The sequence below is a fragment of the Onychostruthus taczanowskii genome, unplaced genomic scaffold (assembly GCF_017590055.1).
Source record: "Onychostruthus taczanowskii isolate IOZ18803 unplaced genomic scaffold, ASM1759005v1 scaffold63, whole genome shotgun sequence".
Taxonomy (NCBI): Eukaryota; Metazoa; Chordata; class Aves; order Passeriformes; family Passeridae; genus Onychostruthus; species Onychostruthus taczanowskii.
Window position 1 is genome coordinate 3,390,411 of NW_024504012.1, and position 25,010 is coordinate 3,415,420.

At 42.8% G+C, this 25,010-nt stretch overlaps 1 protein-coding gene across 1 annotated transcript; it reads left to right on the forward strand.

Annotated features, from left to right (window-relative positions):
• Window positions 1-24,750, forward strand: METTL11B (methyltransferase like 11B). The gene is made up of 4 exons (XM_041420104.1): window positions 1-252; window positions 9,529-9,704; window positions 16,555-16,804; window positions 19,195-24,750. The coding sequence occupies exons 1-4, from the start codon at window positions 9-11 to the stop codon at window positions 19,467-19,469; spliced, it is 945 nt and encodes a 314-aa protein (XP_041276038.1). The 5' UTR covers window positions 1-8; the 3' UTR covers window positions 19,470-24,750.
• Window positions 24,751-25,010: the final 260 nt, after the last annotated feature.

Below are 25,010 nucleotides of genomic sequence, written 5' to 3' on the forward strand. Positions count from 1 at the left end.
CAATTTAAATGACTCTGCCTCTGCCCCTGTGGAAGGACAGGTCCTCCAGAGAACACCAGCCACAGCAGCTGTCCATTCTCCCAGAAAAAATCTTCATCATGGCCTATAAAGCAGCACATTTGGCCTTTAAGTCGCGCTGGCACAAGACGGATGAAGAGCTCTGTCGGCACAGCATGTCCTTTGTCTTGCACAAGGCCATCCAGAACGACTTCTTCAAGTGCTACCTTTACCTGCTGGAAAAGCTTCCCCTGGGTGAGTAACCATGGGCAGGGGTGTCCGTGTGTGCCCTGGAAAGATGGATTGTGTCAGATGGTGGAGATGGTTACTGGCAGTGAGGAGGAGGAGGAGTAGTTTTGAGAAACCCAGCTCAAGAGACTGCAGTGCTCACTAAAGAGTTTGAAACTGTGTCTCCCAACTCCCTCTAATCCAGTAGTCTGTTGTTTCACCTAAATATTCCGCAGATTTTTAGAGGAGGCTGAGGGAAAGACTTGCAAGAGTGAACAACAAGTTTGGTTTCTAGCGGACCGTTCCTATTTTTGCCATCATTTGAGTAAAACATGCTTTGACCTGTTTGGAGCTTGGAAGGACAAACACAAAACTAGCAGAGCTGGCAGGTGGTTCTTTCTTGTGCCTGATGCAGGTTTTTGTTGTCATTCTGGGTGTCCTTAGCTCTGGTGTTTGTATTGATTTGGACAAGTGCTTGAAAGATGGTGATTTAAAATTGTTTTCAAAAGTCTTTGTTATGCAGATCTCTGCAGCAGATTGTCTAACCTACTGTTTGCTCTCTGGGAGGAAATTGCTTCCAAAAATTTGTTTATAGCCAAATTTCAGTGACAGCCTCTGGTACAGAATTCCAAGGGGTTTGGTGGGTTTTTTGTTTTTGTTTTTTTTTTTTTTTTTAAGATGTAGCAAATGAATGTTCATTTCTTCTGCGAATTTAGCCCTGAATAAGAAACAAGATTTCCCTATGAGAATAAAACTGAAAAGTAGATTTAACTTGACTCTGTATTACGTCAGCATGTTCTGTTTTAAGCAGAATTGTTCAGCCTACACTCAATGTCAGACCTGTAGGAATTTTAAGATGGGATGGATGAGCTTGTGCAATCTGTTTAAGGGAATTCTTGATGGTTCCTTTCTAATTGCATGATCCATTCAGGCAAAAGGAATATCTTACCTATTTGTGTGAACTGTACGGATGCCACTGATAACTCTGCTCAAGAGGGTAGAATTCACTAATCCTGCAAAAAGAAAAAAAACATTTCCATGTTATCTTAGTATTTTAATGCGCAATTTATTATTATTATATTTATTATTATTATATTTATTTCTAAATATATATTTTATAATATATATATTTATTATCTTAGTATTTTTAATGCAGCAATATCTGCAGCTATTTAAAATGAAACATGGAAAATAAATACTCCGATCCCTAGTGGTGGGTAGCTGTGAACAATGGAAAGGAAGGAAAGATTGAAAGGAAGGGAAATCAATTACAGGTTGATGGAATCTCATGAAGCCGATGAAAATGTTATTCTTTCATTTGTTCTGAAAATAAACACAACTTATTAGAAACTGAGCAGGATTTCTTACAGTGTTAACTGTTAGTGTAAGTACCACTGCATCATTTTAAGGTTAGAAGGTACCACTATGAGCATCTAACTTGGAATTGAGTGTAAAAATTCTGGCATCGTGCTTGTAACTTGTCTGGGTCACAGAACGTAGAATTTATTTATGAACACAGAAATGCCTTGGTTTAAGTGTTTCAAATGGCTGAGAACCCATCAGGCACCACTCAGCTGTTTCCAGGCCTAATTGCTTCACTCATAAAACTATACTTATTCATGTCTGAATTTTATTGAATTTCCATTCCTGGCCAACAGACTTTGTAAAATGTTCCTATCAGACCATAGGTCCCCTCTGTCAGGCTTTTCTTTACCTGACTCGTTAAAACCTATCTAATGATCTTACAAGCCTATTGCCAGCCTATCCTAATTACTTTGACTCCATGGAGGATGCACTGTGATCCCAGCCTTCAGATGAATATGCAGGATGTATCTGACTCCCTGGTTATTGCCCTGAAGTAAAAGTGGGCATGAGGATAGGTGTGTGGAAACCCAGAGCACTGGGAATATTTCTCCATCTGCCCTGGGGTGCCCTGACCCCCAGGGGAGCACTGATTCTGACCCTCATTCATGGAGAAAGTTTCCTAGACTTCAAGGTAGACCAGAATCCACAAAAGTGCGAAATAATAGATTATAGAGAGCAGTGTAGGTGTATCATTTGGTGGGAAATTTAGGATTTTTAGTATGTTGTGGATGGAAGCAAGATGGAGGGCACAGGGTGTCGTCCTGGGTTTCTTCTTCATGCTGCTTCTTCCTTCTTCTTCATGGTTTGGGTGGCATTTTGTAATTGGGCAGAAAAGTCTGCATTGCAGCTCTGTGGGATCAGTTATTGGGTTAAAAGGGAAAATAATCTAGGTGTCAATTCTTAATTGGATAGTTTAGTCTGAATAGACCTTGTAAAAAGAGATTGTTAGCCATTTTGTGCCTTCTAATGAAAAGCTGCTGAACTCACAGTAGTGAGACTGTTTTACTGATAAGAAATAATAAACACCTGAGTCTGAGCATGAACGTCTCAAGCGCCTTTGATCCAGACCCAGAGAAACCCACAACTGGTGGAGTGGTTCAGGTGCTGTGAGTACACATCCAGGGAAATTCACATGCTGCTATGATGGCAGGGTCTGGATAGGGGGACACTCAGGCAGGTAAAAAATGTTCAAGTGATTGGCTCAGAGAGTTGTGCTCAAATCTTGAACTCAGTGGAATCCTACGAGGGTCTGTCCTGGGACCTGTCCTGTTTAGAACCATGGAATGTTTTGGGCTGGAAGGGACCTTAAAGTTTATCTGGTTTCAACTCCCCTGCCATCTTCATCAGTAGCCTGGAGAAGGTGAAGGACTGATGTCACATTCACATTCTCTGAAAAATCCCTTCGCCCAGATTTTTCTTCTGGGAAGCTGAGAAGCCTCAGAGAAAAAAGAAAACAATTCTTATCTCAATTGCGTCTCCTCTGTTTTGCTGCTTTGGAATGTGTTTGGAGTTTGTTTATCCAAAGGTGATTGTTTCATTGGGTTTTGGTGTGTGTTTTGACTCTTAGGCCAATCAGTGCCAAGCTGTGTCAGGACTCTGGAAAGAGTCATGAGTTTTCATTATTATCTTTTTAGCATTCTGTAAGTATCCTTTCTGTATTCTTTAGTAGTATAGTATAGTATTCTTTAATATAATATAGTATCATAAAATAATAAGTTAACCTTCTGAGAACATGGAGTCAGATTCATCATTCCTTCCTTCCAGTGTCGAGGCACCCTGCAAATACAATAGACTGTTTTATCCTCACATCCAGAGATTGCAGCCAACTGCCAGGACCTGCCCACAAGCTCTAAGTCAGGCCTGCCATCCAGAGACCGAAACAGGCTGGAGGAAAGAAACAGTAGCAACCTAGTGCCATTCAAACCCACTCAAATTCCAACCCAAAAGCCAAGTCCTATGCCTGGATAGGAAAAACCCTGGGCAGCAACACCATGAACTGGCCAGGGAGTTTCTCCTGGGGGTGTTTTGGTAGGCAGCAGCTGAATGTCCTGGAAGCAAAAGCAGCCAACAGAATCCCAGTATGAATTAACAGAAACGTGGCTAGTTGAGTGAAGGAATGATCACCTTTTCTGTAGCAAAAGAGCCTTGAGCTGCTGGTGCAGGAAGTGACATGGAATGAGTTGGAAGACCCTCATTGTGGTGAGGGAACTGGAGCACGTGCCCTGAGAAGACAGACAAAGGGAATGGGGCATGTTCAGCTAGAAGAGAGACCAAATATCATCCTGCTAGTACCTACAGGAAGGTCATTAATAAGATGGAGCTCAGATCTGCACAGTCGTGCGCAGCATGAAGACAAGGGCTGGTGGCCATGGATCAAAAATAGTCCAGACTTACTATAAGGAAAAAGAATCTTTTTATGTGGGGAGAGGCAGACATTGGAACAGGTTGCTCAGGGAAGTTGTACAATTCTCCATCACTGGAGGCTTTCTAAACCTAGCTGTCTAAACCCTGCTGAACCTCGTCTGGCATCGTGTCTGTCCCTGCTTTGAGCAGCAGTTTGGATGAATGTATGAATGGATGAAAGCAGAATGTCTGAACATCTCTGCAAAATGACAGTTTCCAGCTCAGTTCAGAGTGGACCTGAGCAGAAATGAGCTGAGCTTCTCAGGCTTCGAGACTGGAGCCAGATATCTCTGTGTAAACAGTGTCAAAGGACAAGAGCAACACTGTGACCTAGCAGGGAAGTTAAGCAGGTGCTTAACCCGATTTATGAGTAATAACACTGAAACCAAGCCTCACACTGAATCCTGTGGTGCTGCCCAGGGTCAGCAAGGTCCAAAGCTTCCTCCAAACTCTGCTAACTCCATTCTCCCCCCACTCCATTGCTGGGTTCAGTGGTGGAGCTCTTCTGGGCATGTTTACTTTGGAGCTGAGTGTATCTGGTATCACAGCCTGTTAAGAGAAACATGTCACTTTTACAGACCAGGCTAACATTTATAAATAAAAGACATGAGTAACTTCAGGCCCTGATCCAACAATGTACTTAAATGTGTGTGAGAGCCCTTAAGCCCAGTGGACTTTATTGGAGCTACTCACATGCTGGAAATTATGCACGTGTTTACAGGGGCTGTGGGACTCAGTGCCAGGGGGCTGAGATCTCCAGTGGAAAACTGAAAAGATTCACCCCTGGAGACAAATATTCCTGCATGTGAGGCACATGGCTAAATGTAAAATCTGCTTTGGAGGTGGCATGATGTTCATCCTCTATAAACCAGAATTTACATGGTCCTCAGACCACAGCAGAGAGGTAGATTCTACCATGCACACAGATAACTCTTTTTCAGCTGATGAACAAAGCAGATGTTGCATTTAAAAGGGAGCACTCAGCCAAACTGGAATTAGTTCAGTATCTTGCAGAAAGCAATTGAGCCACAAAATAATGTTCACAAATAAAAACTTCAAAAAAAATTACTTGCAACATTTACTTCTGCCAGGGAAACTTAGCTGAGGAAACCCTGAAGTCAAGAACTGTAAGTAAGCGTACTGCAGGTTGGGATTGCACTGGGTCTTATGTGTTAAGTGGTCCATTTCTTTAGAGATTTAGACCAAATGCACTGGAAAACAACATTTTTAACTGATCCATAAGGAAATATGAGGGGTAATGTTTTGAACTTTGCAGGGTGAAAGGCTCAGGTGGATAGTGTCTGTCCAGTCCACATTGGCTGGCATTCAGCTGTAGATCACCACTCTGCATCCAGACTGTGTTTGCAGTGACTGAAAATTATTGATGTCTCATGACTGGAGTGACCTTTAGGGAGCCACTTCGTGCCCTCAGCATGCCTGAGCAGGTTTGCTTCAACCATCTTCGCTTGGGGACTTGCCAGCAGATTCAGCTGAGGGACAAGTGTGCCGTGAAAAAGTTTCTTCTTTACTGGAAACACATTTCTGTTTCTGACTTTCTGACTTTAAATCTTACAAGTTACCTGCCTTAACACTGAGAACCTCATATGTTAGCCAGCTGCCTGCCCTCTAATGTCTGAGGAAGTTGCAGCCTGCCTTGTTCTATCCTGCTCGTGCCCTACTTTATGGAATTTGTTGAAGGCAGGCTGTGTACCCATAGCAGGCCTCACAAGTATTTAATTTCCTGATGCATGAGGCCGTCCCACACGGGTCATGGAAAGGGAGATGCCTCTGGCTAGACAGGTCCTGTGATGAGGGGGAGGCACGGCTGCAACACTGACAGCCATCAAGGATATGTGGGGCTTCTCTTTTGGGGTAGATTCCTGCAAGCTGGCAAACCTCCTCCTCCCTGGGGTGCTGCTGCTGCTGGAGCCTGCATGCCAGGCACAGCTGCCAGGCAGATCAAAGGTGAGGTTGATTGGCTGTGTCTGGAAAGCTGGGTTGTGCATTGGGAGAGTTGGCAGTACTGCAAATTCCTGAGAGGGAGGAGCAGAACTGAAGGAGCAAGAGGTGGAAATCACCTCTATGGATCTCACACTGTACAAGAGAGGCTGTGGGTCCACAGGAGAAAAGTTTGGGTTCAATGCCCCTCCTTGCACTGTGCCATGTCCTTGCATGCGCTGGGGTGGGAGACATGCATAAAAACATCTTTGCATGCTTTAATGCATGGAGAAGCCCCTGTGGATGCTCACCCAGAGCTGGTTTCAGATGCCAGCACGTAGGGCAGGGCTCTGGGGCCCCAGATGGCCCAGGAGGAGCTGCAGTCAGCTGCTGTGTGCATGCAAGTCCTGGCAGGAATTCTGCAAGCCTGATATTGGTTCTGAGTGAGAAATGTGAGAGCAGACACTCCAGATCTGACATCCTGAACACCATATCGTCCCCATGTGTTGCCGCAGGTCAGGCTCATGTTTTGAGTAGAAGGACTCTGAATATTTGTTGTTCATGCTGTCCTGGTGTGCAGACAGCCTGTAAATGTCCTTCCTTTCAATGTAGCAAAATGGGATAAATCACTGTCCCTTGACAGGTCCATGGAACAAGCCCTGGAATCATCACTGGGTTCTTATATGGAAGATCTCGCAAAGCCAACATACAGGGATCCAGTTCTGTTCAGCAGACAGGCTGACCTCTGAAACAAAAGCAGACACAGAGAAGACAAGATGGTACCACTTCTGGATAAGGACAGAGATTCCTTACTGGGAAATCCCAGCCACTGATGGAGTCTTTTTCCCAGGCTCTGGGAGCCACCCTGGCCAAGTTGTTCTGGAGATTGGCTGCTGCCCCTTTCATATTAATTTCTTCAGCTAAATGGTTTCTTCTGAATATGTGAATATAATCAGTGGAGTGTGTAAAACTCTCAGGTTTGACCCTTGCTGGGCTCAGTGCTTCTTGTGGTATAAATTTCTCAGGCATAACATAAATGTGTAATGGATTAAAGCTTTAATAGTATCCGTTCAGCAGTTGACTTAAGCAGGTGATGACAAGAGGGGCTGGTAATGCTGCTTTTGTTGGATGAGGGATATGCTGGGCATGCTGCTTATATGTAACCCAATAGCACTATTCTGTTCTGAGTGGTCCTTGGTGGTAATTATTCCTATCCTACTTCCTTTGTCCCCCCCTCATTTGCCTCCAAAATGTCACTCTCCTGCTGAGGATGGGCAGGCACACACTTATCATTCCCCGCTGAGCTTGCTTGCCCTCAATTAAATATATTCCAGGCTTATATTCAGGGCCTCTGGCCTTACTCTCCTCCTCTGTGTGGAGGGCATCATTCCTGTTCCCTGGCCTGCAAAAGCCTATTCAGCCCCTTCCCAGCAGCAGCTGGCAGTGCTCCCATGGAAGTTTGAAGATGCAGGGACAAAGAGCTGCTGCCTGGTCCTTCTGTGCAGCTGGCAGGGAGCTCTCCCTCCCTCTCTTGCCATGAGCTCAGAAGGTGTTTGCTGCTGGAGCATTTCCAGTTCCCTGGGCACGCTGGGAAGCTGCAGCAGAGCTGGTCTCACACTGCAAGGTGGTGCTTGCAAAGGCTTCTTCCCAGTGTGACTCTGTCCCTCCTCGTTGCTTGGCTTCCACTGTCAGGCTTGGAGTTGTGTTTTTGGTGGAGGGTCTGTCACACACACAGGAGAATGCCTGGGCAGTTGTGTGCACACACGAGACAGGATTTGCAAGCAATACTTATAGCCTGCCTCAATCCAAACTTTTGAGCTTTGAATCCATACTTCTGAGATACTGATGCACATTGAGTACAGAAAAACCCGGGTATGGAGGATAGACCTCAGTTTTTAAAGAAGAGAGCAAAATAGCCCTTTTTCCAGCAAAACTCACAGGTTTTTATAAAACAGCTTCAAAATACTGATTGCTGTATGTTACCAGCAACGTAGCCAAGCCATGGAAAGAAACATCCAAGCCTCTGGCACACAGGAACCTTTCAGTATATCACCCACTGATTACCTTGCTCCTTGACCTGTGCCAGATGAAAATTTAGGACTGTCTCTTCTAAATTGTATCCCCCTGTGTACTCATTTAGGCCTGAGACTACCATCTGCTCCTTGGTTCAGCTTACTTGCACTGCCATGGGCCATACAGTATCACTAAAAATAAACCAGAGCAAGTGCCTCATTCATCCCCTCTCTTCCTGGGGCAGTCTCCGTGCAGCTGTCAATAGCTGGAAAGCATATCTGGAAATCTGCACAACACTTAGGTCAGTGAGAGCAGCATTGATGACCCTGCACCGTAGTAAATGCTGGCCACAGCTTTTCCAGGAAAAATCAGACCACTTGATGTCCTTGGCATGTGTTCACTTCAAACCTGAAGTGATTTTTCAGTGACATGAAAACACAGTGTGATGATTGAAATGATTTCTGAACCTGGAAAGCACTGAATTTTCATGAAGAGGGCTGGATCCCTGCAAGGTCTTGTAGGACTCAATCCAACACCTTTCCTTCTACTTTTGCTTTAGGAATGGATTTGGTGTTTTGAAGGCTCAACTGAAGTTTACAGGGAAATGGATTTGTAGAGAATTCTCAAAGCCTGGCAGAAGGCTCACACAGTGTGCATCTGTATGCAAACCTTGAGATAAGAAATGCTGACTTAGAAATGTCATGGAATAGCACAGACATTGCTGGGAGAGAGATGGAGCTAGAAACAAGTTTCAAAGGATGGTTTTGCAAAAAAGACTAGGAGCTTTGGAGAAATAGAACTGTGAAAGATGCACTGTAGTAGGACCCATGAGGGGTAATTTTAGATGATTGGCTTTAAGGCATTTACAGCATGGTGTGGCTAAAGCTGATAGGCCAGAAAACACTTATAATGTATTGTAATTAGGAAATAATTGGCTTCTGATTGTCATGGTGTGAATTGTAACACCTGTATTGTCTCACCCTTCTCATGAGACTGAAAATGGAATAAAAGTTTTTTAAACACCTCTCAGTTGCTCCATCTCTGGGTCAGAAAAGGGTAAAATCTGACACTGATCATTGTGCTCTGGAGTGTCGCTGTGGCACTCGATAAAGAAGGATGCAGGACATGTTTTATGGTGCAAAAGGAAAGGATCCAACCTGGTTTATTTTATTAAACCCTTTTATAGGGTTGTTTAAGAATATCCCCTGTCTGTCCCCAGTTGGACAGTAACAGGTTTGTTACCCTGTATTGATTGGTCCCTCAACCCCCCCCGTGTGTACATGCAGGAAAGGTTGTTTGTGAGAGACAGCTTTCATTTCTCTATCTAACGGTATAAAACCAGTTTATACAGGTGGCTAGCGTTTATCACAGTCCTAGAGTTCTTTCTCAGGGGAAGCAGGTTGTTTTCCACGGCTGCAGAACTCTGTTCTCACAAAGAGCTGTCAGCTCCCTCATGGCTCCTGTGGGCTCGAGTCAGGATTCATTTTGTAGGCCTTTGGCTGCTGCTCCACCACTATGTGCAGCAATTAGCCAAGGCAGAAATATCTGTCACAAACAATAAAATGGTGATTTATCTGCTTGCAGTGAAACTTTATGCTCTGACAAGCCAAGTCATCAACGGGGAGATGCAGTTCTACGCCAGGGCCAAACACTTCTACCGGGAGGTGCCGGCCACGGAGGAGGGAATGATGGGAGACTACATCGAGCTCTCCAACACCGACGTCGAATCCTCACGGGAATTCCTCAGGAAGTTTGTTGGGGTAAGTCATTTAATCTTCTGCAAGGAGCAGTGGTGTATTGTATTTAGGTTGCCCCCAGACAGAGGAAGGAATGATGAATCTGACTCCATGTGCTCAGAAGGCTAATTTATTAATTTATGATACTATATTATATTAAAGAATGCTATACTAAACTGTACTAAAGAATACAGAAAGGATACTTAAAGAAGGCTAAAAAGATAATAATGATAACTCATTACACTCTCCAGAGTCCCAACACAGCTTGGCCCTGATTGGCCAATGAGTCAAAACAGCTCACAGCAGAATCCAGTGAAACAATCACCTGTGGGTAAACAATCTCCACACACATTCCACATGTGAGCAAAACACAGGAGAAGCAAATGAGATAAGAATTGTTTTCCTTTTTCTCTGAGGCTTCTCAGCTTCCCAGGAGAAAAATCCTGGGTGAAGGGATTTTTCAGAAAATATCAATGTGACAGTGGTGATGTGTCAAAAATTACATGTACAGTGCCCAGGTACCCCTGATTTAAATGTGTCACATTTGATTTGCAGTCATGGGTCAGCACTGTTGTTGGGTCTAGTCATGTGTTCTGCCACCTCATTCATCAGCATGAATACACATTTTGCCTGGTTTTACATCATTATTTACCTGTTTTACATTCTTTTCTAATGCTCCCAAGCTGCAATGAGGAGTTCTTTTACCTGGGTTTGATTAATTCTGAATGGAGGACTGGGACCTTTCATGATAAAATCCTTGCTGGCTTCAGTGGCAGATTTGTCTGTGCAAATTCTAACAGTCCAGTTGGGAAACTAGCTGAGACTAAATGCCCAGTTTCTGGTTTGCCTATTTATAGATACTTCTCAGAATGCTGCAACAAAACCCACCTTCTCCTACACATTGTAGGTATATAGAAGAGGCTACACATTAGGCAAAATATTTTTCCTTCAACATTCCAGTGTCACTGAACACCTTTTCAGGCCAGTTGCCAAAGGTCTGTAAAGTCTTGAAAAGTCTGCTTTGGCCTGAATTGCAAGGAGATGCCAAGTAGGATTTTAAGAGCAGTATCATTTTGGTCCTTAGGTTTCTGAAAATCCTGTTGAGTCCTAAAACTGTTGTTAGAACTCTGAAAACCTTTAGAAGTGTGGCCCGATGTTTCTCTGACTGCCCTTCCCTTTTCCCAGAGAAGGAGCCCACTAAGTCAGCTCAACAACAGTATTAGATGTTAAAGAATCCACAAACAAATTTGTGAAGTTCTCCTGCTGACAAAATTACTAGTTCTATATATTGCTGCCATAGATCTTTAATTTTCTGCTCAAATGTACAAATTTGGGATAGCCAGATGACCTTGTTTTAGCCTTAATGACCCACTGTGTGAAGAAAACTCAATAGGTTAATTAGATGTTGTATATGGAATAAAAAGGGCACAGTTTAAATGGATTGGGATAGAAAATGAGTGTGGCTTGATAACAGATAGAAATCATGCAGAGCTGATAAGGGGAAGTGATGGCAAAGTTTGCTGTACCTGATAGAGGGAGACTTTTGGGGCTCTGAGGCAGAAAAACACAAGGGAATAGCTGCATTTTTCTGCATCAACAATCATTTGTATTAATGCTGAGGCAAAAAAGGCTTCTCAGAGCCTCCCTGGATCACACTGTCAATGAACACAAAATGAGAAAATACAAAGGAGGTTCAGTGAGGAGCTGAAGCTGACGGTAACATTTCTGCATGACGTTTCTGAAAATGGCATTTTCAGAAGGAAAATGAAACACAGTCAAGGCACATTCCTTAAAATTTAATTAAGTCTTGTTTTAAGGACATTTGTGGAATTTAAGTGGTGCAGAAGTGTGTGCTCAGGGGAAGATTTCACCCTTCCTGGACATCACACAGATGCAGTTTTCTGCAGCAGGTTTGTGTCATACTGTTACACTTTCTCCTCTCCAAGACCCGAAAAGGAAAGAAGTACAGTCTGTGACAGAGTTTCACATGCCAAAGGGGAATCATATCCAATGCATCAGCTGTGATGACAGATACAAAATACTCCAAAGCAAAATTCCCACTCCTATAATTAGCCAGGGATAGAAAGGATACTCTGAATGGCCAAGATCAAACAAACAAAAAAACAAACAAACAAAAACCAAAAAACAAACAAAAAAAAAGGAACAGAAAGGAGTCTGCACCTTTTGCTTATTCTTTGTTACAGCCTGTTGTCTGTTGAGATGTAGCCAATTGATTATGTTACTTACGGTTTATTTTTCTTTCTTACTACTGAAATTTGAATTGAATCCTGCTCAACCAGATACAGATATTTAGTGGCTTTCCATAGCAGTGACTTGATAATAAAGCTAATGAACTGTCTTATCAAGTTTATGGCTCTATGAATTTTTTTTTTCAACCCATAAGGTGATCAAAATAGCAAAAACAAACCTGCTTCACCCCTAACGTACTTTCTCTTATTTTAAGATAAGTTTAACAAAATTGGAAAATAGGAAAAATTGTTTCAGATGAACTGAACATTTTTTTATTGTTTCACCCTCTGAAAAACTTTCCCCTTTGTTTTCAAGAGCTCAAGTCAGTTCCAAAATAAAAAATGCTCTTTAGGAATGAAAGTTGACAAGTTTGGTTTCTTTTTTCCTTGAAAGTTATGAAGAAAAAAAAAACAAAACAAAACTTTGACATTTTCAACATTCTTTCCCATGTTTCTTTGGCTAAAAACCATTCTCTAGATTTGAAATACCAGTTTCACATAGAGTTTTATTCATTTAATACTCTACATTCTGGCAAAACCAGTGCTCCCTAAACCAACACTTGCCCGGTTCCACTCAAATTACCCCTCCTGAGTTAGTTTGGCTGGCGTGGAAATGCCACACAGTGACATTTCCCTTCCATGACTGATGTTGCATTCCTTCAGGTATGGCATTTCTTAGCATGATCCTTAGCACCACTGTAAACTGAGCTACAGGTTTCTTTGGAGAAAAGAATTCATTTTGCCTGGGCACATGGAAGGAATTACAGGAAGGGACTGAGGGCTTCTCTCATATTTTAGCTTCGCGGGCGAGTCGAGCGGGGTTGAAAGTGCCACTGTGCTGGAGTTAAGAGGTTTTATGTGTGTGTGGGCAGAACTCAAACCAAGAGCAACACGGCTTGAGCCAGCAGGGCTCTGCAGACAAGCTCCAGGCTGTCTCAGGTACAGGGTTATCAGCACAGCTACAGCCCTGCTTATTTATGGCAGCGTGCTAAAGCCTCCGCGTCCACACAGCCGCTGTGTTTCCCAGTGCCTGATCCGGAGGCAGCGAGTAAAAAAGAAAATAAAGAAAACAAAGGAAGCATTAATTCGGCCTCGGTTGTGAGCTGTAGGTGTGTAAAATATTACAGATGGAGATTTTATTGACTTTATGGCTCCCTCTCTGCCCTCAACGCTTTGTGCCTTTCTTGCCCCCAGCTCACCTGCGTGATTGGTTACTTGCTGAGTGAAAACTTCTTGAAAAGTGATTTTTCTCCAGTTTGATCAGGGTGATAGAAGAGATGTTGTTAAAAACATGCTCTTTCTTTGTTTATTTAGAAGGAAACCCGTGGGGATTTTTTTATCTATTTCTTGAACTCTGATTCCTTTTTTTTGTCATACATAGCTTCACTGCCTTTCTGCTCTTCCAAGACCTGAAGTAGCACCGGGAACATATCCCACAGCTCTTTTATTCCAAATGAAATTTATGAGTGCCCAGTTTAGCTTTAGAGAACAATTTTGGGGTGTATATGTGTCCTAAAGGACAGTGATTCTGTGTAATGGGAACCAAGTAGTCAGAGGAGCAGTCAGTCTCAAATTTTGAAGACTGTTCTGGCTTACAGTTTTCACTTATACCATTTTTTTACATAAGGAGTCTGATTTTCAACTCAATTAGACTTTTGGGAAAATGTTTGCCTTCCAAAGAAAATGTTAATACTCTGTCAAAGCCCCTAAGCACTTCCAAACTGAAAATATATTAGCTGAACATGGAATTATGTCAACATTTTCATTACAAACGGAGCCGTGGTGTTTCACAGGGCTTCTCAACTGACTGCTGGAAGCTCTCACTCCTTTTCAGCAAAGTGTGGGATCGAACTTCATCTCCCATGACCGTTCCCTTTCCTTCTTCTCGATGGCACACGGAGATGTGTCATCAGAGGTTCTTGCTGTGATGTGCCATGGGAGATGAATTCCCTGTTTTGAGCGATGAATTCCCTATTTTGAGTCCCTCCTATGACTGTAGATTCTGTGAAACACAAATGTTGAAGGAATTACCTGCCTTTTTGTCACATTCTGTTGGTGGTTTTGGTAAATCATCCCAGTTTTCTCAGCGGCCTTCTCAAAGATTTTTAGTTAATCATGTCAGTGTAGACCTGTATTTACCTGCCAGGCAACAATATGGAAATCCACCTTGTAAAGATCCAAGACATAGTTCCTTCTCCTTTCCTGAACTCCTTGTTACCTCTTAGTCTGGTCCTCAGTAAAAGCCATGTGCAGGAGCTTCCAAGACCTGAAGCAGCACCGGGAACCGTAAGCCAGAACAGGCTTCAAAATTTGAGACTGACTGCTCCTCTGACTACTTGGTTCCCATTACACAGAATCACTGTCCTTTAGGACACATATACACCCCAAAATTGTTCTCTAAAGCTAAACTGGGCACTCATAAATTTCATTTGGAATAAAAGAGCTGTGGGATATGTTCCCGGTGCAGCCTGTGGATGAGAAATGGCTCCCATTTTCTGGCTAACTACAAACAGGTAGTCTCCAGAGCCCAGTAGGGTTGAAGGTCTGTGGACTCATGCACACATCAGGAGATTAATCTTCCTGGGCATACAAATTGGGAGCAGCAGCCCTTGAGGCTGGTGAGAGCCCTTGAGGGCCGTGTGCTCTTTCTACATTTACTCCCTGTAATCAGATGCTGGCCTGGGCTATTCATAGTCATGTCATTGACAGTGCTGTCCTTTGACCTTAATAATCCACTGAATTACCCACTGAAGCCAGGCCAGAAAAGTGTGAGTTACATGATTTATGCTGGGTTCATTGCAAAGGGGGGGTCTCTCAATAAGCAGGAAGAGCCAGACTCTTCCAGGGCTTGTTGCCTTTGAGTGCAGTGAAGTTGCAGCAGGGACTTTGGCCCACGGCTTTCACTTCAACACCCAGTTCCAGAGGACAGGGAAAAGGTGTTTACATTTGCTTTTAATATGTTTGCTTAACAGATAACTTTGGCCAGGGGAGCTCCTATCCCACAGTCAGTGCATGTGTAGGCTCAGAAATTCTGTTTTACAGAACAGCAGCAGGCTCTTAAGAGCTGTTTTATAGCTAGAATGGAAGCTTTAGGGGTGAAATACAGCTTTCATTATAAAGCCTCTTTTACAGCGCTTCATTATTTTCTCATAGTCACAGCCTTTGTGTCACATTTTTTCATGTCTGATCTCTGTCCAAAGATGACATTTATGAAGAAAAAAGGAACAGCTAAGCAAAACCTAGTCAATCATCCTTCTTGTCTCTATGCCTAAAAAGAGAAATTCTGTATACGCTCCAGCCCAAACTTCTTGAGTTGTCACAAGTTACCTACCACTCCGAGATCTTTGTTCAAACACAATTTGTTTTGAGGACTGCACTTTGATCCCAGGGATTCTGTGTATCTGTAGAAATGCCCGTAGGCACCTCAGGAGTTCTGTGCTGCAGAAATTACTGCTTGCATGCAGCATTTGGTGTATGCTTCCCTTTCTTTGGCCTTTACAGGGCACAGAATGAGGCTTATCTAGCCATGTAGTTCCCTGTGAGGTGTGAACATTTGAATTTGCAAAGACTTTACAAGGAGTAGTGGATCTTCTGTGAAAGCCAGGAGCTTGTGAAAGACTCTGTCTCTCCTTACACCAAGAAAAACTTTCTGTACAGCACTAAATGCTGTGAGAAGTCCCAGCAGCAGCAGCCCAAGAGTGTGACAGCCCAGTTCAGCTCAGACAGAGGTACCCAAATCTGTGCTGATTCTTATCAACCTCCCAACAGCCCTGCAAAGATAAGGAGAGAAGACATCAGGCTGGCTGGACACATAGTGGGTAACATGGTGTCTTGGTTTGGAAAGACAGGTGTCTGCTAAGGAAGGCAGGAGCCTCCCCTGAAATGGAAAATGCAATCCCCATCCCTCTAACTTATTATAATTTTGAAATTGAGGGGCTCTCAGGCAAAGATATGGGAGCAGGAATAACAATCCTTTATTAGGAAAATTGAAAATATAAATGCAATAGTACAAAAAAATGAAAACAAATCACAGCCAGAGTCAGAGCAGGCCCTGGCCCCCTGTGTGTCAGGGTGGTGGCACAGTCCCATCCCATGGGGGCTCAGCCCTCCTGCAGTGCCAGCTGTGCTTCTGCTGGAGCAGGGATCCTGCACAAGGCTGCAGTTTTCCTCTGAAGCTCCAGGGCTGCTGGAGATGGGCCTGCTCTTCCTCTGGGAATGCAGAGGAGAAGAAAGCTGCTCCTCTGGGAATGCAGTGGGCAAAGGCTGCTGTGGTGTCCCAAAATCTCATATTCTATCCAGGTAGGAATTCTTGGCTCCTCCCCTGGGCAGAGCATCTCCCAGTGGGATGATGGAATTTTATCAGCCATGCAGGGACACTCAGTGGCCATGAACAGAAGATAATTAATAATTAATGGCCCATGAACAGAAGGGATCTCTGGGAGGGGGGATTGATTGTGGGAGACAAAAAGAAAAACTGCCCAATGAACAGCAGAGAACTGGCCCACCTCTGACAGATGGTAAATGAACACAAACCCCAGCTAAATCTTTGAACCTAAGACACAGGGTTGCTGTGATTTTTTCAGGTGATATTTTTCAGATTTCAAATGATTTCTTGTATCCCTCAGGGGGTGGGGAAAGCTGGCACCAGCCGTGCCCTGGACTGTGGCTCTGGGATCGGTCGGATCAGCAAGCACGTCCTGCTGCCGGTTTTCAAGAGTGTGGAGCTGGTGGATATGATGGAGAATTTCCTGGCTGAGGTCCCAAACTACCTGCAGGGCAAGGAGGACAGAGTAGAGATGTATTACTGCAAAAGCCTCCAGGAATTCACACCGGCCCCTCGAAGATACGATGTCATCTGGATTCAGTGGGTTTCAGGTTAGTTCTGTGTTACCTTCTAGATTCACATCTCACAGAACAGCTCCAAGGAGGTTCTCAGATCTTTGGGGCTACTTCCTAAAACACCACAGAGGTGTTTAGGCTATAGAGGTCACGTATTGGAGAAATGTGCCAGATCCTGGAGAGCAACCTGCATGCAAAGGTGCAGCTGAGGGTGAGGCCCCTCTTAGGGATTTTCTGGGGCAGGAATGCTCTTTCTTAGGTGCAGAGAGATGTACAGGGATGACCACACTTGTGAACAGTGGCTTCTAAAACTACTGATCATCCAGGCTTGGAGGTATTTCAGGAAAAAATCAGGGAAAAAGCCAGAGATGAATCACCAATACCTGTAAATCAGATCAGGTCTTATTACATGCACTGATGTTTATCAGTCATAGGTTCCCTTAGCTATGTCCCACAGCAGCTCCTCCTATAAGAAACATCTGCTTCTTCTTCTGCAGCCACCCCAGTGAATGCCCTGCAGCATTTAGAGCAGTCACATAATGAGGGCTATGTACCTTACAAAAAAATTCTGTTCAGTGAAAATTAGGTTTTCTCTTAATCTGTGAACCAAAGTGTCCAGGGTGCAGTTTCACAGGACAGAAGGAATTATTCAAGAAGAGGTCTGAACAAATTGCTTTAGAGCAACATAATTTTCCTTTGCATTTTTTGCTTTTCTTTAATAATGAGTTATTGCAGTAAATGGAGCTCCTGCCTCACATTTTGAGCAAATCCAAGTCAAATTGAGGAGGAATGATCTTAGACCTATCCAAGGCTGTGCTGGCCAAATATGTGGCTCCTAACTAAGGGAGCATATCATATTCTTAGCATAGACACGGAACTGAATCTTCTTTCTCCATCAGTGTCAAGGAAATAGGGAGTCATCTTAATAATTAATTAAACTGCTACTCCTGCCTTGAATTTGGCTCAAATATGCCAACAAATTAATACGATAGAGCAAGGGCAGGATTGTCTTCTAGAAAGCAACACCTTGAAGATCTCATTTTTTTATGAAACTACACTAAAAGCCAAGAAAAGAGAAAAATAAGTTCCAAAATAGGTGTTCAGAAGCTTCAATAAATCTTGCCAATAAGATCTTGATTTGTCTTATGCACACATGAGCATGTGAACCCTAGCAGTCATTTTGTAAAATAAGTAAAAGTGCAAGCTTACATTCCATCTAGAAATTACCATTTTCCTTTAACTTGAAAGGTATTCAACTTTAGGTTTTGGGGCTTTTTCTTTTTAATTTTTTTGGTTTTGTTAGGAGTGGTTAGAGAAACTTGACATGCTATGTTAAAATGTGGTTTTGAAATGACAACTTCCATTTATAAAAGGTTAAGTCTTCCATCAAGAAAACGAAATAGTTTTACTAGAAAATACAGGTGATTATTTTTACCAAGTTTTTCAGTTCCTGATCACCTGTCCTTGTTTATTAATGTTAGATGTTTCACATGTGAGAGTTCTCATTTTGCTCTTCTCTGAGCTCTGCACCACTGTTGTCCACAGAACTGCTGATCTTTGAGAAGGAAGGATAAGAAACAGAATCTCAATAACATATTGGGAAAAAAAGCACTATTTTATAATACATACATATCTGCTAAAATCCCATGGGGTGTGGAGTAACATGAGGACTTTAACTGGGGCTGTGGAATTGGCATTGCATTCTTTGCTGGATCTTTGATCCAGAACTCCTCTGATGGAGGATACAGTGCAACACAAAGTTACAGAGATTTTTAGCAGTAAAAACAGAGAGGACTGGGATTATCTAGTCTGACCTACTCTATATCCCAAGCTGCTCTATTCATTCCTTTACCCCCATGCTAAGCCAGTATTTTGTGTTCAATTAAAACATATCTTGAAAGATTCAACCACACTTGGTTTGAGGACTTCAAGAGGTGGTAAACCCCACTTCTGTTGGTAGTTTCCAGTGGGTAATTGCTTACACTGTTAAATAGTTGTCACTTATTCCCTATAAGAATTTGTTTGGCTCCAGCCTCCTGCCACTGATTCTTATTATAACTTAAACCACCAGATTAAAGAACCCTTCAGCACCCACTATTTTCTCCAATCTCCTCAGTGGTTTGGGTCCACATCTGTTGCTGCTACCACTGTGGATCCCAAATATTGACTGGAGTTTGTATTTGATCTCATTTATTTGCCCAAGATTTCCTAGTTAAATCTGACAGGACTAGAATAATAATTTTCTGCAATAAACAGGCCACAGAGACTCAGACCAAGGCACCCTTCTGACATGTCTGAATGGTTAATAGCAATCTATTTTTCATCTGTCTTAGTTTGAAAAGACAGGTGTCTGCATTTTCCCCTGAAATGGAAAATGTAAACCCCCTCCCTCTTTCCAACCTAAAACACCATCTTTTCACCTGCAGGATATCTGACAGACAAAGATCTCCTGGAGTTCCTCATCCGCTGCCAGGGTGGCTTGAAGGATAACGGTGTCATCATTCTGAAGGACAATGTGGCCAGGGAGGGCTGCACCCTGGACTGCCTGGACAGCAGCGTGATCCGAGACCTGAACATCCTGCACAGCCTCATCGAGATGAGCGGCCTCACCATCCTGCGGGAGGAGAGGCAGCAGGGCTTCCCTGAGCAGTGTGTCCCTGTCTGGATGCTGGCCATGCAGAAGGGCCCTGGCCACTCCTGACTGCCCTGTGGGACTGCAGGGACTGGGCCATGGATGAACCAGGGGGCTGGGAAGGAGAAAAGCACCTCCTGGAATCCTCCTACCCATGCACTGCTCCAGGGCAGCAGCTTCTAAAGGGTCAGGAAAGAACCACAAAGCTTCTCCCAGGAACAGTCTGCTCCTAAATCCTACCTGCTCCATCAGTCTTTCCATTTTTAAAAGCTTTCCTAACCTCCTTGTCAGGTCTCTCTTCCGTTAAGGAGTCAACACTGTACAAAACTCATCTAATAGAAAACAATTAGGTCTGAAGTTTCTGTAGTAGTTAATAATTTTGGGGTGTTCTGTATGAGGTGTTAACAAGCCTGGTTTTCACTATGGCACTCAAGTCTTCTTGGAATTTAAGAAGGATCTGTCAGATCACTGAAGCAGGAAATTCAAGTAACTTCTGGAAAACTTCACCCAAATTTTGGTTGCCCTCTCTACCTGTACTTTAGAATATTTAAACCAAGAATATCAGGAAAGTTTTATCTTTTTGTTAGCATCAGCTATGCAGTTTTGGGGTTTTTTGGGGGGATTTTTTGGTGGTTTTTGGGTTTTTTTTTTTTTTTTTTTTTTTTTTTTTTTTTTTTTTTTTTTTTTTTTTTTTTTTTTTTTTTTTTTTTGTTGTTTTGTTTTGTTTTGTTTTGTTTTTGTTTTTTGTTTTTTGTTTTTTGTTTTATTTTTTTCATTTCTGTCAATTTGGACAATAAAACAACCTGGTTAATTTTCCATTTTTAGGAGCCACTTCCTCTTCCTGATGTTCCTGCTGTAGAACAATAGTGGCGCATAAGGGATTTCACACTCCAGAGGAAAACTTGGCTGACAAATATCTGCATGTTTGCATTGAAATTTTGTGAAAAGCTGGCCCCACATATTACATTCTGGAATTTTTGATTTTTTTTTTCAGAATGTTCACAGTGGAAACCACTTGAAAGCCTCTCTTTATTATTCATACCACTGTGCATTTCTTTCTTTCCCACATTCAGAACAAGCATGGCACCATATGCAGAGCTAATGGGATTTCACGGAATGTTAATAGTAAGGCTGTAAGAAGAACTAATACAGTATTGTATTAATTAACAACTGTGCTAAACTGCAGAGAGTGTTAGTGTAGCCCAAAAGCTATGATTTATATTCAAAGAGCAGCTGTGTAAGCCTGGATTTGAAAATACTGACATGTAGCCCATCTCCTTAAGGCTCACAGAAATTGTACATTAAGCTTCTTGTCCTCTTCCTAGAGGCACAGAAAGTGCTGTGGGAGACAGAGGTTCATTTTGAAAACAAATTCAGAATGTGGAATTTTTCTTCTTTCTAAAGATGCGAGGGAGGAATTTTGAAATTTGTTATGAGAGAAGGCTACAAAACCACAGCTTTCCAAGCTGACTAAAATTTTTATCCAGACAAAATGAAATGCTTCTTTCAAATTGAATTTTTAACGTAATTTGCAGTTAAAATGTTACTAAGCCTTGTTCAAACTTTTAGAAATTAATGATAACATTAGAAACGTTCTGACTCTGTCAGAATTTTTATCACATCTTGCTGCCCTGAAATGCAATCCTGGCAAAGCGTTTCAGACTTTGTAAAGAGTTGCACCATGACAAATCTCTCTGTGCTAGGGGAAAGGAGCTCTATAAAACATCCCTCACATGACAGCAGGCACAATTGGCTGTGTCAAATATTGTCAGCTGTGTTGGATTAACTAAAAAAGAAGCCTGAAGATAACAAGATAAGGGAGCCTCTCAGCTGGATTTTAGTACACATTGCTGTCCTTTGATAACAAATCTCCAATTTTGATTTTAATTGCATAACTCATCTTCTCTGGCAATATGTTTGCACATGTTGGGAATTACCAGTTTATAGCAGAAGGCTTTCTGCCATCAACTCTTATCCAGTAACTCTCCTGTTAACGTCCCTTGGCTAATTGTAGCATTAAGGAAAACCACACTGGTGATTTGGTGAATATTCTGGTGTTTCCTATAGCCTGGAAACCTATGGTTCCCACAACACAGATGCTTCTGGAATGTTTTGACTAATTCTTCCATTCTGATCAGCTGGTATTGGATGGAAACTGAGTAAGTGACATTTTTATCAAGAAAGAGGCATCAGTCCTATAGCAAAAAAAAAAAAAAAAAAAGGGAATATTTATGTATTTTCCTTTACATGAATTACAAATTAATTTGCTCTTCACCATTTTTTTTCTTCCAGCCAGAGACATCTGCCATGGTGCAGAACACTTGGGGACTGCTGGAGATGCTTGTCCAGTGGTGTCTGTGCCAGGCAGGTCTGAGAGGTGTTCTCACTGCAGTGGTGAGAGAATGGCATTGTGGAAACACGGGAATAAAGAATTTTATACAAACCTAAACAGCTGCTAAATCTTACAGGGCACAATATATCAGCTGAGTTGGTGCAGTTCAGTCAGGAGAGACGTGGTTCCAAGGCGGATTTAGAATACAAAATGGTTCAGGATGAAAAATGGAATATAAATGGCTGGTGTGGTTACCATGAAATACATTTTTCAATGTAAAAATGTTCTTCCTGTGTTTTGTGTATCTTTTCTATCAGAATTTCCAGAATGCATATACATAAATATATGATGAAAATTGGTTTCCTTAACTATGTGAGAAGAGAGAAAAGTAAAATCTTAATTTAGTAGAAAAAACCCTATTTCATGGTTTCCACATTCCTGGAAATTAATGTTTCATGGTTATGTTGCTTCCACAGTAAAATAGTAAAGCTTTTCTGGTGACATAATGAATCTCAAGAGTAAAGAAACAAAGTCCTTCAGGAGCTTAAATGCATGAGAAGGCTGCAGACTGAAAAATATTTTGGTTTCCTCCCTTTCTGAGGCATGTTTTAATTCCAGAACTCCCAGTCATCTGGTACAGGCCACCCTTAAATGTCCCTTAATTTGGGTAAGGGCCATTCTTGGCTTAGAAATTCAGGGCTGTCTGCAATTTACCCATAGAATATAATAATAATAATTTTAATAAATAATCCCAAATTTCAAACAGATTTTGCTTAGACATCATCTGTGTATCAGTTCTGTTTTGGTGTTCAAGGACTGGATATTCAATTCAATGGCTTTGCCTCAACTTCCATGTTATTTAAACCAATTATTTAAAGAAGTCTTTAGCTCCTTGGGGGTTTGAATCCCATTTGTTTTGTGCTCACCTGAAACTTGTTCCTGATCTTGGTGTTACCAGAGATTTAATCCAAGATCAGGACCCTGTCTGAGACAAGGCTCACAGAACACTGAGGGTCCTTCAAGCTCAAGTCCTCATTAGCACTGACAAGTGATTAGAGAAACTCCCAGCTTGTCCTTCCAGCAGATCTTTCTCGCAGGCTACCACACCGAGTAAGGGCTTAGCCCCAGCACAGTAAATCCCGTTTCTGCCAAGACACCTCCCAAGTTCTGGTGCCACTTGGTGTCCCCATATCAGGTCCAGCTTCTATTCTGCGTGACTGAAGGCCAAACGTTACCTTTGTTGTATGAATGTGAGCCTCAAGCCCTGGCTGTAGCCTCCAAACACCACTGCAACCCCACAAAATGTAGAAAAACAATTGTCGCAGCATTCTGAGCAGCAATCCCAGCCATGCAGCTCCAGCAGCCATCGCAGCTCAAGCTGTTCATGCTCCAAAGGCAATTCAGACATTGCAAATGTCCTTTCCTTCCTAACTGGAAGAGAGAGCCATCATTTTGGAACATGCAGCTGAATGGATTGCTGAAATGCTTTGTTTCACAAGTACTGAAATGATATCAGGCATTTGTATCTTGACTTTCTTGTTTGGATGTTTATATAAGCTAGTTTGAGCTGACATGTTATGTGAGGTGACAGTGTTATACACTATATGCTATTGAAACAGTTGAAGTGAAACATCAGTTTCCTGCAGAACACATTAATAAAATCAGCACGTTCCCTGTCCCTAAACTTAGTGAAACAAGTCAGCAATTTCCAGAGGAAACTGGTTTCAAGAGGTACAGGCCTGTCAAGAGGCATTTCCCTAAGCTCTCTTTCTGCAGACTCTCCCATCCACTCAGGCAGCTCTAGGAAGCAGCCCCTGGAGGCTCTTTGACAGGCAAGAAGAGGCAGCTGACACCTCCAGAGCACTCTGAGCAGCTCAGAGCAGGACTGGGCTGCAATCAGAGCCTCCCCTCTCTGTGCAGTGATGGTGCATCCTTGTTTCAACCAGCTCAGCACCTTCATTGTGATGTCAAGCAGGAGTGCAGTGTGTTCTGAGGAGCTGCCAGAAACAAGGCAGGGGCTTGGATAACCAAACACCTCTGGAAATCAGTCATGGAACCAGAACACTGCATTCAAGGGACACCTCAGCACTGCCTGATGCCAGCTGGAAAAAGCTTTGCCAGTTAGTCCACCAAGAGCCCTGAGGACCTTTGTGCCATTTCCTTGGTTTTTTTCCAGGCTCCCCAGGGTGTCCCTTTGTGCCATTCCCTTGGTTTTTTCCAGGCTCCCCAGGGTGTCCCTTTGTGCCATTCCCTTGGTTTTTTCCAGGCTCATTCCATGGCATATCAGAGAGTGGGCCTGTCCAGAGGAACTTCACTCTCAAGTGTGATTAAAACCAGTTGTGCTGCATCCCATCCTTCTCTTCCTTTGATGCTTCTTCCAACTTGCCAAAGAAAATCCTGCCTCCACTTGCCAAGAAAGATTTGTTTTCTGTGGACATCACCACATCTCACTGAAATAAAACAGATAATCTTTGATTTTGAGAGGAGGTAATTCTGTTTGTCTGATAGCGGTAACAACACTCTGCATTTCCAACATGCAGGTTAATTCTTGTCTTTTCCAAATGATGGCAAGGAGGCACCCCCAGACTACTGTACCAAACAAAGCTCATGCTCTCATCACAGAAATAACAAAATTTGCATGACACCATATGCCCCTAGGCCATGAAGAATGGGGTTTATTGTGTTTGGGATAAGGAAACTGAGGCACAGAAGGGTGATCTGGCAGCATTACAGCTTTACCTAAGCAGTAGCTGTGAGTGAGCAGCACCTCTACAAACCAGGCCACCAGAGGAACTCCAGAATGTTTGTAGGCAGACATAAACTGATTCTGGCTGTGCTTGGAATGGATTGAGACAGCCCAGTTGTGGTTAGCCTGCTTAACCCAACCTGGAATGTTCTCCAAAGACAGGGTTCAGGCTGAACATTATGCTCAGGAATATCAGGAATATCAACAGCTTCTGTTCCTTTCAAAGTCTTGAAACAGCAACCCAGTGTATGCCTGCGGCAAAAATAAAAACACAAAATTGGATGAAAAGTCTCTCTTCCCTGTATCTCTCTTCAAAGAAATGTTGCATTTGCAGGCATTTCAGCCTGTTGTGATGTCTTCAGGCTGCTGGGACTGAGGTTTTTAGAGGCATCTCCATTCAACTGTGCCTCCTCACAGTGACTTGAACTGATTTGTAGGTACATTGTGCCTGGCTCTTCCTCTCTCCCTCATCAAGTCAAAAATCCCAGATCTAGGTTCAAAATCTTTGTTTGGGTTATTCCCCTCTGTGTGC

Bases quoted from the DNA above. Each gene is read 5' to 3' on its own strand.
- METTL11B (XM_041420104.1), top strand. From the start codon at position 9: ATGACTCTGCCTCTGCCCCTGTGGAAGGACAGGTCCTCCAGAGAACAC. The intron at 9,705-16,554 runs GTAAGTCATTTA...TGTATCCCTCAG, and splicing joins TCCTCAGGAAGTTTGTTGGG to GGGGTGGGGAAAGCTGGCAC. The intron at 16,805-19,194 runs GTTAGTTCTGTG...TTTCACCTGCAG, and splicing joins CTGGATTCAGTGGGTTTCAG to GATATCTGACAGACAAAGAT.